Source organism: Pempheris klunzingeri, chromosome 17, assembly GCF_042242105.1.
Source record: "Pempheris klunzingeri isolate RE-2024b chromosome 17, fPemKlu1.hap1, whole genome shotgun sequence".
NCBI lineage: Eukaryota > Metazoa > Chordata > Actinopteri > Acropomatiformes > Pempheridae > Pempheris > Pempheris klunzingeri.
Genome location: NC_092028.1, coordinates 19,252,810 through 19,267,193, shown reverse-complemented (window position 1 = coordinate 19,267,193; position 14,384 = coordinate 19,252,810). Strand labels below are relative to the sequence as shown.

At 44.9% G+C, this 14,384-nt stretch overlaps 1 protein-coding gene across 1 annotated transcript in view; it reads left to right on the top strand.

Annotated features, from left to right (window-relative positions):
* adgrl1a (adhesion G protein-coupled receptor L1a) overlaps positions 1-14,384 on the top strand; it is a 49,733-nt gene that overhangs the window by 19,327 nt on the left and 16,022 nt on the right. Inside the window, exons 4-9 of the mRNA XM_070847138.1 lie at positions 457-471; positions 8,473-8,680; positions 8,890-9,154; positions 10,781-11,108; positions 12,157-12,450; positions 13,832-13,935. Of these exons, the coding sequence (XP_070703239.1) occupies positions 457-471; positions 8,473-8,680; positions 8,890-9,154; positions 10,781-11,108; positions 12,157-12,450; positions 13,832-13,935 (1,214 nt within the window). The remainder of the gene's footprint in view (positions 1-456; positions 472-8,472; positions 8,681-8,889; positions 9,155-10,780; positions 11,109-12,156; positions 12,451-13,831; positions 13,936-14,384) is intronic.

Sequence of the window (14,384 nt, the reverse complement as noted above, 5' to 3'; positions counted from 1 at the left end):
CAAAGATGCTGTCCCTCTGTTTTTCTCTCCACCAGGTTCCTGGAGCTGCACTTTGGGCTTTTAAGGGAAAAGCGGGAGGGGGAGAGGGATGTGGCAATAAGAGGGGTGGAGGTGGGGTCGAGAGTATGTGGTTGGGGGTGGATTGTGTTGATTACTGATAAAGCTGAAATGAAATGGAAATGAATTCAAACCCAGGTCAGGCCATTTTCCCCTCCTCATTTTCCATTTGAGCCATCCTTTCTCTGAGTAGCCAACCATAACACAGACAGATAACTTGCTTTAAAAAAAAAAAAAAAAAGAGAGAGAAAGGACAGCGTTTTATTTAATCTCAATTTTCTCTTTTTTCCTGCACCTGTTTTTCTTTCATTCTCTTTACTTTCCCTCTCTCTCTTCCTTACTGTCTTTCTCTTTTATCTTTCTATCTCCTTCTTTCTCCTTTTTCCGATGCTTGAATAGAAGTGGATCAAAAAGGTAAAGACCACAATGAACATAACAACCACAGCTCGCCCCTTCCTCCCTTCTCCTCCTCCCTTGTCTCCCTTCCTCCCCCCATACCCCCCTCCTAACCCGGCACCTTGTGTAGTGGTCATGTTTGATGTTGATATCCCTCCCTTTTCTTTCTCTATCTCTAATCGCCTCCTCTGCCCTTCTCTCTCTATCTGTCTTTGAACTATAACCAAAACTCTAAAATCCTTCTAGATTTCCTCCTTGGTTCTGATGACACCAGCCTAACCTGCACGCACACACTCTCACTCGCACTGACACACAAAAATGCATCATGGGAGGTCAGTCCTGTATCTATGAGAGATAAACGAAAGATTAACATCACTCTTTTCCTGTATGAAGTAGCACATCTTAGTCTAAATTTACAGACAACATACATTCATATCATCTCATGGATGGCAAATCTACTCTTTTTTTCCATCCATTTCTTCCAAAACTTCCTCCTCACACTGTGGCCTCACATACACGACACACTTCATGTTTCTCATTACATTTCTCAAGAATATTTACGCTCATTTCACTACTGCGGTTTATTTGTCCCTCCAGATCTAAGTAAAAAAAAAAAAAATCTATTTACATTACTCAGCTGCTCTTTTTCTCCATTCTGTATCTCTTCCCCTCTTTTTTTTAGTTTCTCAGGACCAATTCAAAGTTTGTTGTTGCTGTAATCTCGAGGCAAAACATCGTGTTAAGATAACAGAAACTGGCCAAAGTTGCTCTCAGTATCATTTTTGCAGAATCCCATTTCCAGGTGCTTCAGTGTCCTTCTCTCATTCTATCTTCCTTTTTCAATTAATCACATTTCCATTTAACTCCTGCTCTCTCACTGTCCCCTTACTTATCTCTGCTTACTTTTCTCTGTTGTGTTTTTCATCCTCCCTTTCTCTTGTTCTCTTTCTCTCACCTTTCTCTGATTGGTTTATCTCTCAGATCACATCTGACCATCACAAGCAGCTGCAGGCTCTTTTGAGCATCTCTTACACTCCTCTTCCTCCTCTTCTCCTCTCCCTCTTTCCCTTTCTTTCTACAGTTTGTCACTGCCACGTCTCTGTTTTCTTTATGGTACATGCACTGTGAACTCGTGCCCCCCCCCTATACTCGTCCACATCAGTCAATCCCTCCTGGTTCCTTCTGTGTTCATTGAGGCTCCGGAGGGGGAGGAGAGGCGAGGGGATGGGGGTGGAAGGTGTATCCCCTGTAGGGAGTGCTCAAGCTTCTTGTAATGGCCTCTGACACAGCAAGGCCTCGCCACAAGCACTCCTACAGAGCGCCAATCAGCACGGCCAGGCACCTCAATCACTAGCTTCTTAGAGGGGAGAGATAGATCTGACCCATACCCAAGGTCACGGCGAGAGTAGCGGCCATCAGTGCCAGCTTCCCAATGAGCCTTAACTCCCTCTCTCAGGTCCTCACCCTCCTCAACTCTCTCTGAACCCCCCCCTACTCACATCTGTCTCAGCCTAAGCCATTTCCCTGTCTGGCCCCATGGCTGGATCCATATGTTGGAGGAATTAACTCCTACAGAGGTCGCCATTAACTGGTTTATGGACCCCTTTGTCTGTTGTCATGTCCATGGCTTTTCATTAACATGGATCATTGTCTCACATTCTTCTCCCACCGCAAGCAGCCATTTTAGCTCACTCTCCCTGCTTGCGGTGGAATAGCAAAGCTACAAAACCATCCTCCTCCTCCTCCTCCTCCTCCTCCTGCTTCTGCCTCACCCAACTGGTTATTTTTATTTACTATTCCTCCTCCCACTAACACTAAAATGAATACCCCTTTCCTCTGTCTGCACTCCTGCCCTTACCCCCCTGAATCCATCCCTCCACTGCTGCTTAACACACTTCCTTTCTCTATTTATGGCTGAATTAACATTCCTGAGTTGTCTTGCCCGTGTCTGTCAAATTAATTCTTACTGATTGATCAGCTGATTGACAGATTTGGATTTGGATGACGTGCACTACGCAGTGATGACATCACATGCAGGAGATCCTGGTCAATGAATGTCCAACACTCTGTCAACTCACCTACTGTTAGGCTATTTTAAGACTATGTTGGCGTCAGACGCCTCTCCTTCTTCCCATCACTCCCCCTGTCCCTTTTCTCACCCTTTTCGATGACAGTCTAGCAGAGTACACTATACACATCATTACAGTATTTTCTTTATCACTGCTGACAGGACCAAACAAGTGTCCGCCATATTTTTCTCACCTCCACTGTGTTTGCTTCTCAAGGAAAAGAGGCAAGAAAAGATGCAGTGTTAGACTGCTGTCAACAATATTGGTATTTCCATGGAGAGCGGGCTGGAAGGAGCATGCAAGGGCAAAGCCATCACTCACACAAACAGCTCTCTACCTGTGATTTGGGAAAGTGAGAGGGAATGAGTGAGAAACTACTGTGTCTTGTGACAGGAAAACACAAAGAATGGCTGCAAATGGAGAAAGAGAGGGAGAGCGGTCGCTATAGAGACGATGAGTCAGGCAGCATTGCCTCATTAGGAATGACCCACCACACACAAGCACAGTCATGTGACCGAGGCAGTGCAGACACCCTATTCAGTGGCACAGGGATATAGAGAGGAGTGTGTGGATTCACTATACATGCAGAAGTCATGCATTGTTAGAGTCAAAGAACAGAGAGGTGAGTGAGGCAGGTGGTCATGAATATAAATCATGGTTTCTGCTTTCAGGACCTTTTATTGAGAGACAGCAACTGTGGGAGGCCATATTCAGAGCAGAAGGGAGGAGAGAGGAGCGCGCAGGGCGGTGGCAGGCTAGGCCCGGCTAATGTTACAGTACAGTCAGTCAGTATAGGGTATGCCCCTCTGTTGGCTACTGTATCTACAGCCTGTAGCAGATATAGCCCTTATGTCCTGACCAACTTTCCTGTCACTCAGTGTCAACTTCACTCCGAGGTAGATAAGGCTTCGCTTTCAATGGATGCTATCTCTAGCCAGCTTGCCAGCTTTTGGTCTCAGTGAAGGGTTTTCTCTGGGGTGAATGTTTGGGTTGATAAAGGTGCCACTTTGACACCTGCCTCTTCCACTGGCTGGACAGTGTGCACTTGCGTGCATTGTCTGAGAGTCTGTGTGTGTCCTGAGGGTGTATGTCGTGTGTAGGTGTCTGTGCACGGCTGTTTGTTCTGTATTGTGTTTTTACTCCCATGACTTGACCCCCTTAAAGTCTAAAAGGAAGCGGAAACACAATGGGAGCCCCTCCCCTCTCCTTCCTTACTTCTCTCCTCCTCTTTATGTCACTATATGTCACTCCTCAGCAGATTAACTCACTCCTAATTCTCATTTCACAGGAAATAACCTATTTACTCTGTCTTACTCCACTCCTCTCTCTCTTCTTGTTTGCACACACAGAACACGCTCACATCCTTCTTCACACTTTCTTTACTCCTTCTGCCTCTCTGTATCTCTGAACTGCACACATGCATGCCTACACACACACACACACACACACATACACACACACACACACACACACACACCAAATACACCATAAGACACAGCTACACACACTAATGGGCTGATGAATGCACATCAACATATCATCAGGAGACTCACATGCACGCACACTAACCCTTAAAGCCCATTAACTGTCCAGCATAGACGTGGGGTACCATGCCATGCCCCATTCTGCCCCCTGCTGCCTGTGTGCTGCACCTGCCAGTAACAGGTGTGGGATTCAATTAGAGCAGCATGCTCTCAGCAGTCAGTCCTGTGAGCAGGCCATGACTGTGGACTGGGCAAAGGCTTGGGCCAGCAGAGAACTCAGATCCATGTAGCTAAGAAAAAAATAAAAAAAAAGCAAACACCTCGAGGACACCACTTATGAAACAGCTGCCAACCATTGGCAGGGGGTGTTTAGATCATCAAAGTCATACATTAACCATCACCATGATGCTGTCACATCAAACACGAAAATACCATGGATTGCAGAAGACAACCAAAATGAAAAGTCTAATTTTAGCCTGAAGCTGTCAGCGCTCACTTTTAATTGCGTTACCAGTCGATCACAAATTGCTGCTAGACACTAATGGAAGATATTTACTGTCATTTTCAGGACAGTTCTGGTGCTTTTATCATTTCATACTGCAGCCTCCTATTGACAGCTAGTAACAGCTGACCTGTGCCTGAGAAAGGGATTATGGAGATAAATAGTCAATTATTACAGCAGTATTTCCCTGTATGTGTGGCAGTAATTGGCACGTGAGAGTATGGTAGCTACAGCCTGGCTTTTAATCCCTGATAAGGTAAGTTTCATTAGCCATCTGGCTAGTTTGTAGGGTAAAGAAGTGCTGTGTGCTGCCTGGTGACTTCACTGAGATGATCGTGACTGCAAGATTTCTATCCACACAGGAATTAATCTATTAATCTAACTATCTCACATAATCCCAGATGGCTCTTACTACAGCTAACCTGCTCTAGCCAGACTAGGATAATGCCTAATCTCAAGATTTGCGCCTAATGCTTAATGCCTAATGCCTAATACCTCATTCATACTGTGGTCATAATAGCTCCTTGTACTATAGACTCTGCTGCTAGGGTTTGGCTGCTACAGCTTCCCGCTGCTACGATCACCCTTCACAGTTAGTGGGAGAGAGAGGGAGGGAGAGTGAAGAGGATGCAAGAAAGAGTTGGTAAACAGGAAGACAGCCAGGGAAGTTGGGGAGCACAGGTCAGAGTTAATGAAGCCCCCCAGGCAGGGTTTGCAGGGTGTGAAGCATGGCCACGGTTTCTGTTTGGCCTGTGAATGTGTGTGTATGTCTATGTCCCCATGGCCTGTGTGGACAGCCCGGAGGCCGTTGATGAGCCCCTTTGACACCGGGCCCACCCAACAATCAGTTCATTAGAATAAACCAGGGCTCACTGATCAGCAGCCGGTAGGGCCCTTATGGGAAAGGAGGATAGAGAGGAACGAGTGGGAGGAAGCAGACGATGACAGACTGTTAGTCTACACTGTGCCTCAGTGTTATTGTGATGATGAGCCCAATAGAGTACAGACTGCTCCAGATTTAGGACAGGGCTAGAAGGTTAGGCGCCATAATGAACAGAATCACATGGTATCTTGGGGGGTGGGCGTAGTGTAGTGAGAGTAAATTGCATTGCACTCAGCTGTGTAGCGCATTCTTCCCCGTCTTTTACCTGTATATTATAGCCAGTCACACAGTATATCATCCCTCTGGTTCCTATCCTAATTTTATTATTGTGCTATCAGGAGCTTTAATGTGGACATGAAAGTTATGAATGCCACACTGCGTCTCCAACAAGATCTTAAATCCAGATTATGACGCACAGTTAAAGTTAAAAATCAACTAATGTAATGTTCATATTTACCGTATTACATCAGAAAACACCAAAGTGACTACATTTATAATGGTTGGGTTCATCGGTGCTCATTAACTTGATGGGTCACTCCTGTACAAGTTGAGAAAGACACCTCCAGCATTTACCACCATTTTTATGTCTTCACGCACTGAAACCAACAGCATGAGTCCAGTAAATATCTCACTTTGGAGACATGTCTTTTAGGTTTTCCATCTGTGACTCTCTTTATAATGAATTCCATCCGTTAGAGCTTTCAGTTCGGTGGCACTCTACTGTACTTTATGTCATTCAGTGGAATCCAACCTAGTTCTGATGTGTCCTCATTAAATTATCCTGTTACTGTACGGTTTTGTGTATTTTTGTATGTGTGATTGATGCGTTTTGTTGGATAAGTGACCCTGAAGCAAATTGTTCCATAGAGGCATTGCACAATTGCTGTACTGTAATATGTATTGTAGTACTGTAATGTGCAGTTTTACTGTATCATGGCAACAGATGAGTTGGATGCTATTGAGCATATGAATACTTACTTTTCTGGTGGGTCATCCTTTTTGCGACGGTAGAGAACAGGCCCGCATGTTTGTGTTTCTTTGTCCTTCATTCTACCTTGAGGCAGAGTGTTCCTGGCTTTGTTTATGGGTCACCTACATGCAGAGCCTCTGCATTGCTTTCTGCGTGCTGTTTATTTCTTTATTTACAGTAGCATTGTACTTTTGAGGCAGTGTCCTACTTTTAGTGGTGTACTTTTAGTATTTTTTTTCCACACAGATTTCTGCTCTGATAATACCTCGTCTTTACAGCCTTTATTTGAGATATTTTGGAGCATAGCTTCCATTTATTTGCAGCTGTGTCTGGGTTGATAAAGATGTCATTCGACTGTGGCGATAGTGGTGTATAGATGTTGGTCAGGAAATTCATTGTTTGACTGTCTGAAAGCGCCAGATTTAACCATTGCTTTGAACATTACTTTGCATATTTCAGTCACCCACGTTCATATTTGCAAAGCAAACACCTCAGGCTTTCAATGGAGCATTTTGGTTCAACAATGGAGCATGACAAGCCTCCTCCGTGTGAAGAGTCTGCATTCAGAGTGTTTGTTTATGCCTGAGCTTGATTGGTTTCCAGTCGCAATCCCTGTCGGCCCCCCTCAGACAGCACAGGCTATTCCTAAGTGGCCAAGCACCACAGACCACCATCCACTATCATCAACAGCACGACAGGCAGCAAAAAGAGAAAGCTGGATTTTCGAAAGCCCGAAGTAACTCCTCCATCTCTCTATTATGATTCTCTTCCTGCCACAGTCTCCATGCAATATTCAAGACAGTTTGAGCCTAGACTGATCCATCACTCTAACAGTCAGCGTGTGACAGTCTATGTACCGGCGTGCGCGTTGGCGTGTGTGTGCATTTTGTGTGCTATCCTCGAGTGCGTTGGGATGTGTGCGACTGTGTGCGTCTGTCTGTGCATCCGTATGTCATCTGTGTCCAAATACCCCTGCAGCGTCCAATTAGTTCAGAGATGCGTTCAATCATGAGATGACCAGCAGGTGTCTGGTTCTGCGCAACCCCGAGCCAGAGAGCCACATAAATAAGCTGGCTGAGGAGACGTGGGGACTCCTCAGCTGTTTTGTTTTGTAGTGCCTCCAACTCTCTCTGTCTACCCCTCTCTCTGTTGCCGGTGCCCCTGTGATGTCAGAGTGGCGAGGATGCCCGCAGCTTTCCTCATAGATCACCTGACACGCCCGGTGGTCCCAGGGCCCCTTGTGTCTGTCAGGCAGGGACACACTGCAACAGCCAGCCAATTTCCACCCGTCCCCAGTGGATGACCACCTACCTAAAGTAGACATCCTGTGTGTGTGTGAGCGTGCCTCTGTGTGTAGGGACTGTGTGTAAGCGTTCCCACGTACTTTTATGTGTGCGTCTGTGTCTGTTTGGAATAGGGACTGTTGTCTGTCTGCATTTGTGCTTGTGATATGGATGTGGGTGTGTGCAGCTCGGTTGCGGTTGTGGAGGAAGGGCTTGGCCGACCTCGCATCTTTACCCCAGGATGCTTTTTTTTCTTTCAAGCATTACTCTTGACTGAGAGCCAAATTTGAGTCCTAATAAAACAAGCTCCACAATTACTGTTTTACCACCCAATAGCAGAGCAGAGAAGCAGAGGTCTTTGAAATAGAAAATGCACAATCAAATAAAAAGTAGGCCAAGATAAATTAGATTAGAGACTACATCTAAGCCGTGGCGGCAGCCAGAAATCTCCCATTTATCATATCCAGACACTTTCCGACCACAATGCTGATGTTCTACAAATGAGCTTTTATATGTTCCTTCATTTTAAATCTGATATTGTACCTCACCTCGCCCCCCCTCTCCCCCTCTCTCCCATTCTCCTCCTGGTCTTTGTCTCCTTTTCAATTCTCTCAACTTACTTTTATCTACTCACATCTTTCTTCCATCCCCCCCCCACACCTCTCTCCTGCTCTATACATGGTCTTTGGCCTTTTCCCATTTCCTCTCTACCTACCCTGCCATCTCCATGATATCTTTCATTTTTACAATGCTATGTTTTCATTTTCTATCTCTTCCTTTTTTCCTTCTCCTCCTCCTCTCTGCTTCAACACACCTCCTATGCACCAGTCTTTGTATGTCCGGGGACTCTGCTGCGGGTGCAGGCGGCCAGCTCTCTGCAGGAGGCAGAGCACCAAGCAGGGGCATGGTGTAAGGACCCACTTCAGTCTGGGGATCGTCTGTACGTCATGCCCTGGACCCCCTATCGCACCGACATGCTGTACGAGTATGCCTCCTGGGAAGACTTCAAACAGAACCGAGCCACCACCACCTACAAGTGAGGGTGCCTCCCACTGTCCTGGATGATCAAATAGCATCTGCTGCTGTATTGATTTATTGGCTTTTGATGTGGATATGGATGATGATAGCAGAATGGTCTCACCGTGGTGTCGGCTTGCTCGCAGTGAAGCCATCTTGTAGGATTGTATCATGCAGAGTAGATGAATTGACTTGCCCTGGATTTCTCATGTGATTCTCTCTCAACAGGTTGCCCAACAGAGTTGATGGCACAGGGTTTGTGGTGTACGATGGTGCCGTGTTTTACAACAAAGAACGCACACGAAACATAGTCAAGTATGACTTGCGAACACGCATCAAGAGCGGCGAGGCCATTATTACAAACGCCAACTACCATGACACCTCGCCGTACCGCTGGGGAGGGAAATCGGACATTGACCTAGCTGTGGATGAGAACGGCCTCTGGGTGATCTACGCCACTGAGTCCAACAACGGGCGGCTGGTGGTCAGCCAGGTGGGAGAGCAGAGCTGCACAGAAGGGGATGAGATGTGGATTATAAATGCAGGAGTGGATTATATCAAAATCTCATCTGACTAGTCAGGCGAAAGGTCATATGTCACACATGAATGACTTACCGGTGAGATTATACGAGTGCACTGGCAAATGAGATACGGAGATTTTGTCTGCCAAGAAAAAGAGTCGCATAAAAATCACTTTACAAGGTTAAGCCTAATTTCAAATCCCATCATATCCAAAAACTAATCTTTACTATTATGGTAAATATTTGATTTGTTTAGTAACCAGTTTCTTTCTGGCTTCAAACATTATATGATTTCATGGCTCCCATTCATGACGATGTGGCATTGTAAGGTTGCCTATTCATTTCAATATCCAAAGTTTAGAACCCCACGCTGTTTGTCATCTGTAATTGAAAGTCACTACTTTGCCCTCCTCTCTTGGCTCAAAACATCCATCCATCACTGTGAACGTTGGAGGGGTCGTATTTTAATACCAGATGGTTCTTCGTTTCTTAACAAACAAAACTGCAATCAGGCAGCAAGTTTCCTCACAAACAGAGTTTGAATTAATGTGTTGCTCAGATCGACGGGTCCCATTTATTATCACTATCTTTGACCTTAACAGGAAATTGTTTTTCAAACTGTATAAGTTAAACTATCCATCTGAAATATCAAACCCTGGATGAGCTATGAGAGCGTTGAGTAATCGAGCAACAAAGTAATAAACAAGAAAGTGATCACTCTTATCATCAAGGATTTTCTGGTTTCTGGGGATTTTTATTATTTTCCACTTACCCAGAGTGCAACAAACACATGAAGGTTTCTATTATGCCTCTGCAAACAGTTTGAAGGTATATTGAGCAGAAGCAGCTTTACATTAAGTCAAAGAAATCTCTCTTCTCCGAAGCTCAGGGTGTAATTATTTTTAAATGTCTTTACAAATATACAGTATGTATGTATGTATATGTACATGCATTGCTCATATATGTATATGCACATATATGTAGTATGGGAAATATTACATCAGATAGTCTTTAAATGCTCTCTGTTCAACATTCAGAACTAATATAGCTAATATAAGCCGAGCTGAAAAAAATGAGTCAGAGCTACTCGGCTAAGTAACTGAGCACAAAAAGCCCAACAGAGAGATTGTCAGTCAGCGGCTGTGCACAGAATGAACTAGAACGAATAAGCGAAGCAGTGTGTGGGGGTGGGGGGGATTTGAGATCCCGTATAGAGAGCCTTTAAGGGACTTGATAGATCCACCATGTAGTATGGTTATCCAGACATCATCTTTGGATTTTGGGATTTAAAAAAAATATATGTATTTTTTTTTTTGGAAGTTTAACGATTTCCCAGCCTGAGTTGTTACTGTAAAAAAGCCTAAACTTAACATTCAACTTTCTCTCAAACTGCACATGTAGAAATAAAACTGGATATCAAGAAATCAAATGCAAGTAGACTTGCTCTTTCAATCTTGAAGACATTTGATTTTTCTGACCTCAACAACTGAGAGATAAAAAGTAAAATTCCCCCCAACCAGACTGTCTCTTCAAGCTTTCAGTATGATAATTTAAACATGAATCCTCTGCCAAGTTCAGCATTTCCTCTATGCCCATAGGTGAACCCTTACACCCTGCGCTTCGAAGGCACCTGGGAGACCAGTTTCGACAAGAGGATGGCATCCAATGCCTTCATGGCATGTGGTGTGCTTTACGCCGTACGCTCCGTCTACCAGGATGATGACAGCGAGGCAGGCGGTGACCTGGTGATGTACGCCTACAATACCAACCATGGCCGAGAGGAGCCTGTCAACATCCCTTTCCCCAACCCCTATCAGTACATTTCCTCTGTGGACTACAACCCTCGGGACAACCAGCTCTATGTCTGGAACAACTATAATGTGCTGCGCTATGCTCTGGAGTTTGGACCACCAGACCCCACCACGGGTAGGAAGTGATTTATTGTGCTTTTGTAAATAGGTGGAAAACAAAAAAGTTAGTACAAAAAGTGCAAATGTGACAAATTGACAGATATATTTCCTCATATCTCATGCTCTTGCACTGACTGCTTTTTTATTATCTCATATTCATAGAACATCATGAAGAAGGGAGTTATGAATTATGAAAAAGTGTGTTTTGATTTGGTTATCAAAAATTTGGTAGCTTGATCAGGGAACACCTCAAACAGCCGATGCAGAATGTGTTTGTGACTGTTTCTTATCTGACATTTGGGTGCTTTAGATATCAAGTCGTTGTATTTCCATCCTCAGCCATAGTTACAGTAAAGATCAGCCTCTCAGGTACGACTGCTATTGCACTTCATATCAACTTCTCTGTGTCATGGATAATGAAAAAGTCATTCTGAAATGATAAGGGGGAGGATGAAATGAGAACACCACACTGCATTTTGGCAGTCCATCAATATGAAAGGGAGGTTTGGATGTATTGTATATCTGAGCCGCATAAAGGCCTGTATGAAGCTCGGATTAGGCCCAGAGAGAGCAGAGGCAGAGACATGCGGGCGGCAGCACTCACAGAGTCGCATACTGACTCTGCGTTTGATCAGTTAGGATTTTGTAGTTTGTGATGTGTTGCTTTTATCTTCACATTAGGTTTGGTTGTTAGTGATGGTGACTTCTCTGATACATTTGATCAATTATTTACTTCTCCCTGACTTGTGATGATGTTTTCTCTCGATCTCTTCCCCTGCTCTCCCCGTGTCTCTGGAGAGCACGCTTTGAGAGGCTCAAAAAAGTATTTGTCACCCCAATTATTGTCGGGCTAACTTTTGAACTAAACTTCTGAGACATTTTAACATTCACATGCATATGTCCTTCATTCTCTTGATCTCTTTTGCTGTCGGGTTTTTCTGCTCTCTAGCAAATCCCTTACATCCTTTTATAACTCTGTAAATGTCTCTCACTCACTCTGGGTCTCATTTGTAGCCAATAACTCTGTCTTCTCTTCTCTTTGTATTACTCTCGGGTTACTTCAGGCCCTCTGACTACCACCCAAGTATCCACCACACTTCCGGCCAGGCCCTTCACGTCCACTGCCAGCCCGTCTACCGTCCGCCCTCTGGCCCCCACCTCGCGCCCAATCGGCTCCATCAACAAGCACCCTGATCTTCGACCAATCACAGCCACTGTGCCGGTTACCCGCCGTCCACCCCGCCCTCCCCAAGGCCCGGAGCCCCATGTCTGCGAGGCCAAGCTGGTCCGAGGTGTCCAGTGGCCCACCACCCAAAGAGGGGAAACGGTAGACCGCCCATGTCCCAAAGGATCTCTAGGTGAGGACTTCTGCATATTTTGAAATTTGTGTGCATTTTTTTCGCTCCACAAAACTAACAGCATGGGTGTTTCACGTTGAAATGTTCTCACACGTATGTTCCCCGTGCATGTGGGTGTTTGCACGTGCAATTTATATCTCTGAATGTGCTCAAGTGATCAGCATGTTTGTGCTCACACTTGTTTTTTTCCACTGTTGTCGTCTTCTGTCCCTGCGTTGGTCCCACCAGCAGGCACAGTCCCTGAGGACTCACAGATGAAAGCCTGTCCTCCACAAATGAAAGGCTCATCTCCCACAGAAACAGAGCTGATTGAAAGTGGCGAATTATGAAATGAAAGGCTGAACAACACAGGCTTCACCTCCCTTCATGCTACTTTCTATACCTCTAAACATGCAGCCATCAAAAAACTCTCTTTAGTCACAGAAAACAGACATCTCCCTCCATCCTCCTCTCCAATGCTTTTTGCTGTTTCTGTATGTTGTCTTTGTAAAAACGGCAGCGACAATAAATTACCAGCTGGCGTAATTGCCATGTCTTGGCAGAGCTCTCAAACCCAATCTGTGGTCGGTGGAGTAGAGTATAGAGAAAAGCGAAAAAGACAAGAAAAAAATCGGTGTGAAAGAGAAAAAGAGAGTATGAAATGCACCACCACATCTGCTCTGATCCTTCTACAACTGTGAAGCCTTGCTGCATTGTCTTTGTCGTCTCTGCTCTTCCGATCTGCTCCTGTCTCTCTCTCTCTCTCTCTCTCTCTGAGGTCTCTCCTTTTCTCTGACTTGTCTCTTCGACTTGATGTTGGTTATTTGTGTTAGCAGCAGCAGATAGACCCTTCTCTGGTTTTATTCCCTCGTGGTGTCCTTTCTCTGAACCCTCGTAACTAAACAGAAAAATCTAGCTGGAAATGGAGGTTTGGCAGAAGGTGCTTCCCTTCAGGTGTTTTTATTTGACGGCAAAGTATCATTCCTGATGTCTTTGGTGTCTGTGTGCATAGTAAATGTTATATGGTACGTCTGCGCATATACCTTTTAGAGCATGAAAGCCTTTTCTGCCCCTGCCGCCTTCCTCTTCCCTTCCTCTTCCCTCACTTTCTCATTGCCCTCACTCCATTATTTAACCTTTTTCCACCTCTGACCCATTTATTCGTAGTCTTTTTACTCTACCTCCTCCGTCCTCCTTCCCTCTCATTGCCAAACACTTATTGTATGTATGAGTGTTACATTTTTAAAATTCATTTAATTCCATTTTTCTTGGGTAAAAAAACTCTTTCCCTTTTTTGTCCTCATGCACTCCACACTTTCCCATTTAATTGCAGATACCTAACGCTTATTATCTCTCCATTACTTCCCCCTCCGCTGTTTCTTCCCCTTCTGCCCGTCTCCAGGCATCGCTTCGTTCCAGTGCTTGGCGGAGCAGGTCACGTGGAACCCGCGGGGTCCTGACCTGAGCAACTGCACCTCCCCGTGGGTCAACCAGGTGGCCCAGAAGGTAAGACCTGGAGCCATACCCCTTGGTCAAGGGTCCGTTCCATTCGTCTGCCCCACTGCCCCGACCATCCTCCCTGTCCACCTCCACACACACACACATTAACATATCTCCAAGGCTGGCCTGATTAAAATACAGACTCATTTCAACCCTTCATTACAAGGCATCTGCTCTTGATACTTAATTAACTCACTTTTCACTAATATATTTTAATTACAGCTATGTTAAATTATTTCTAAAACTCAAGCTTAGGGCCCCACAGCTTGCAAACTGCAAGACTTCAAAATTCTGCCACCTCAGTTTCTCCACTGTAGTCTTATTTAATGCATTATACCTGTGCAATAACTAAATGTTATGGTTTCTAGACGATGCACAGTGATTTTAATGTAGCTCACTGCTATTAAAATTGCCAAACTGTGTTACTATTTAGACTGTAATAATCTGATCAATCC